The 4,394-nt window shown below is 42.0% G+C and overlaps 1 protein-coding gene across 1 annotated transcript; it reads left to right on the forward strand.

Moving 5' to 3' along the window:
* Positions 1–457: 457 nt before the first annotated feature.
* Positions 458–3,066, forward strand: LOC112279147 (uncharacterized). Its single transcript, XM_024513301.3, has one exon. The coding sequence runs from the start codon at positions 1,150–1,152 to the stop codon at positions 2,551–2,553; it is 1,404 nt and encodes a 467-aa protein (XP_024369069.1). The 5' UTR covers positions 458–1,149; the 3' UTR covers positions 2,554–3,066.
* The last annotated feature ends 1,328 nt before the right edge of the window (positions 3,067–4,394 follow it).

Consider the following 4,394-nt stretch of genomic DNA (forward strand, 5'->3'; position numbering starts at 1 on the left):
CCCCCCCTCCACTCCTTGAATCTGCATCTCTGATTCAAAAAGGTACTGAAAAAGTAAAAGCTCTTCTGGCATCCAACGTGATCAAAGCGTAGGGATTCTAGAGAGGGAAAGTTAATCACTTGCTATTCTCGCCGTCCGTGGAATGTTTAAATCCTAACCTTGTCTTTTTGAAAATGCCCATCACATTAAAACTGAAGCACACAAAAGTGTTGACACTGATACACCTTCACTATTCTGCTTCGCATGTTATTATTCTGTGCGTAAGAAACGATGACCTTCCTAAGTATGTTCACTTAGATAGAACACATGGTCTACTTAAAAAAATTAAAGGTGACCTTAATCCAACATTCACTGGAAGGATCATCTCGTTATATGGGGTGGGGGGTTGGATTTAAGGCCGATGAAGGGGCCCGTGATTTCGTGGCGTGGGGCGACCCGGGATCTGAAGAGCAGGCCGATATTTGAGGGGCTTGCGAGCTTTAACGAGTCGGGTTGTTGGCGAATGGATCCGAGTCGCTGATGGGCAATCCAATCTTGAATTGTGGGAGCTGGGTTCGGCGCGTTGATAGGGGTTTTGTCAGGGGTTGTTGACGTGCGTGGTAATATATATCCAACGCGGGCGACGTTTGATCGCTGAATGCAGAGTAGGCGAAGTGAAACTGTGGGTTGGGAAGTGCTGGAGTGAGGGTGACGCATTTCGCCGTCGAGGTTTCGCGACGTCGAATTGTTGTGCCGAGTGAATGAGCTGAGAGATTGAAGGGCACAACACGTTGCCGGAAGAGACGATTTGAGAGATTCGAGGTTTGAATTTTGGTTTTCGGAGCGGGTTTTGCTCCCGTTCTGTGAGTGACCTTCTCACATTAGTCGCCATCGCGCATAAGAAGCGTCGCATTGGATGTTTTTCGCTCGGTGGATTGGTCTCGCAGTAGCGACAGTGGATTGTGAGAGGAAGCGATCCTGTGAGTAGCAGGGTGCTGTTGAGATTAGCTCTGCGTTGTGATTTTATTTTTTGACGTTGTAGAGCGTGTGTGTGTTCGGGGGCGAGGGGGGGGGAGGGGGGGGGGGTGTGTGAAGGTCATTGCGTCGCGTGAGGTTTGGCACAGGTGTAATTCATTTGAGCGCGAGTAGTGAGGCGTGAAGTGCATATCCATGAGGAACGCGCACGAAGTTGCTCCTCAGGGAGGTTCTTCTCGCGCGGACGTGGAAGCTCCCTTGCTTGGAAGATCGCCGAAAGTGAACTTTCACCCTCACGATTCCGAAGAGGAATTGGATCATGAAGTCATAGAGAAGCGGGCCAAGCTTAGCAACAAATACAAGAGAACGTTGTCAAACCCTAGGGATGAGTTGAGGCAATTTCGGTCGGGTCTTGCATGGTTAGGGCTGGATCAGTCCTCCACCATCAAAGTCATTTGGTCCGGGTTTGTTTTCGTTGCACTTGCGGCACTGGTGCCCATATTCAATTTCACATTCGTGTCTTGCGAGACGTGTGACGAATCCCATCAGCATCCCTTCGAGAAGTTGGTCCAAATATCCGAGAGCGTCCTCGCCGCCGTGTCGTTCCTCTCTCTCTCGCACATCTTACGTACCTACGGATTGCGGAGGACGCTCCTGCTGGACAAGATCGTGAAAGAGTCTGAGGAAGTGCAGCTAGGTTACGAGGAGAAGCTGAAGAATTCCTTCTCCATACTCGCGGGAATGCTCTTCCCAACATTCTTGATTGCAATAGCGCACAGAGGCTGGTGGTATTCCTACGTCACCGTTTCATTCCCATACCTCGCGGATGTCCCAAGGGTCAACGTGATTCTATTCGGGGCGGCCGTGATTTCATGGCTGTACAGAACCAGCGTCTTTCTCTTCATGTGCGTCCTTTTCAGGCTCATGTGCTCCCTTCAGGTGCTGAGGCTCAAGGGCTACAACAAGCTCTTAGAGACTACATCTGAGGTGGCCATCATCCTCAAGGAGCACATGAGAATCCGGGCCCAGCTCACAACAATCAGCCACAGATTTCGCTTGTTCCTGATATTCGCGCTCTTCACCATAGTCTTCAGCCAGCTCTCATCCCTGTTCGAAATCCTCTTATCTGCGAAGCAGATCAATTTCTTCCGAGCTGGAGATTTAGCAGTATGCTCTTTGGTGCAGCTGACGGGCTTAATGCTTTGCCTGCAGGGAGCAGCGAAGATCACACACAAAGCTCAACACATTGTAGCGGCCGTGAGCAAATGGCATGCACTGGCGACTTGCTGCCCAAGCACAATCATGCGATCCGCATCTGATAATCTTAAAGGAAATGTGTATGGCCCTGCTCACCCTTTGCTCAACAAAGGCTCATCCTCCGAGGATTTGGAGATCACCAACCAGCTCACGTTCGAGCAGGAGCTTGCCCATGACTTGGAAGCGTTCCAGAAGAGGCAGGCCCTGGTTACATATCTACAATTCTCCCGTGCTGGTATATCTCTGTATGGCTTTGTGCTGGACCGAGGTTTCCTCTACATGATCTTCGGCGTCACCTTCTCTTCTACTCTCTTCATCCTCGGGAAGACTATCCTTGCTTAGCTTCACACCGTGCCGCACCCATCCAGGTACTCTTCAATTTGGGCCCAGTTTTGCAGTATTTAGGTATATATACATATATATAGGCAATGCTTGTTGAGAGGAAGGTTTGCTTTGTGGCGACCAAGTTCAGAATTGGTTTTTTTTTTTTTTTTTTTTTTTTTTTTTTTTTCTTTTTTCTTTTGCCACACTGTTACGTTATCTGCCTCATTCCCAACGTTACTTAGTTACATGAACTGGGTGGAGTTTAAGTTTGTGGTCACATCATCCTCACTCCCAGTTTTGCTTGAGGGTTGTAACACAATGCGTGTACAAAGGAAACTGTACATGCTTTGCAACTTTTTGAAGTATTTTTTAGTTGTTGGGCTCTGCACTGGATGGAAAGAAAGCAGAGGTTTTCAAAGAGATCTTTCTTCTGTTAGGCAAGAGGAAGTCACTAGATATAGGGCCTTTTGTTTTGTAGTATATGACAGTTTGTAATTCAACTCACAAGTTCAAATGGTATCAACAATGAAATCAGTGTAGGTTTGAGTGGTAGAATGGGTTGATGTGGTGGTGACTATCGATGTTTGTTAAAAATGTATCATGTATTTGAGTTGTGGGTGTATGCATGTATGTACACAAATAAAAATATTCCAACCAATCGAAATTGTTTGGAGATGTTGTAACAGATAAATTTCATTTATATTTTGGAATACTTTTACAGACTTACTGAAGTTTGCTGTTTTTCCTTTAAAAAATAAAATGGGCTTTACCGCATTAATTGTTTACAGGCAGATCTGTTAATTAGAATGATATAAGTCCGAAAATTCCATCATGAAAGTGGTTTTAAATAAGTATAACATAAATACAAGTGAATTTATTTCGATGGTTTGCATGAACTATATGAGCTATTTGAATTGATCTATGAAATCATTAAACACTGTTGTAAAGAATTCATTTACTCATATTAGCAAAATAAATTTCTAACACTTCTTCAAATTAATTTCATGATGTTTTCAAGAGACATGATATTTTTTTGTTTTGTTTTGTTTTTTTTTTGTTATTTAGTAATACTTAGCATACTAATTTCTTTCATGCTTCTTTTCTGTGATCAGTATGCCTAATTAATGCACACTTAAAATAATAATAAATACATACATATATGAAACAACATTATATATAATTCATCTTTTTGTGTGTAAATCTTGACTAAATTACAAGTTTGATGATGCATAATAAGCTTGTAATGTCTTCCAATTGTGTTCAAAAATATAAAACTATATGGGTGAAAACATGAACATTTTTTATACTGAAATAATATTTGATACATATTGTTTTATTTTTTTTCATTAAAATACTTCCAATTGAATTCTAATATCAAATGTTTTCATGAAAAGACAGATGGCCATATAGAATAGATACTCAAATATTATGTATCTTCCTTCTAAAGTGGGTAGATCACATTATATTTAGCATTTAAGGTAGCCAATCTATTGTTGACCATCTCCCATCTCTAATGTAAAGAGTGTGTTATTTCCATTATTCCAATGACTAGGTTTGACATCTACATTAATTGGAAATAGGTTGGAGATTGGTTAAAATGATGTTAAATTATAAGCAATAAACAAAATTTATTATACTTTGAATGGGTATGCATGAGTTAGCAATAGGTGGTAGTTGTTGATTGGTTGGGGTAGAATTATAGTATAATTAGGTGCCATACTTCTTGCTTTTGTAAAAGTTGGATTCTCAGTTTTGTAATCCACCGCAAATTGGAATTAGGTTGGCCTATATGTTAGAAATGGATCAAAGAGAATCTTCAACTAAAATATTTATATAAATTCTATTTTTCGACCAAATTG

This window comes from Physcomitrium patens, chromosome 2, assembly GCF_059467195.1.
Source record: "Physcomitrium patens ecotype Gransden chromosome 2, ASM5946719v1, whole genome shotgun sequence".
Classification (NCBI taxonomy): domain Eukaryota; kingdom Viridiplantae; phylum Streptophyta; class Bryopsida; order Funariales; family Funariaceae; genus Physcomitrium; species Physcomitrium patens.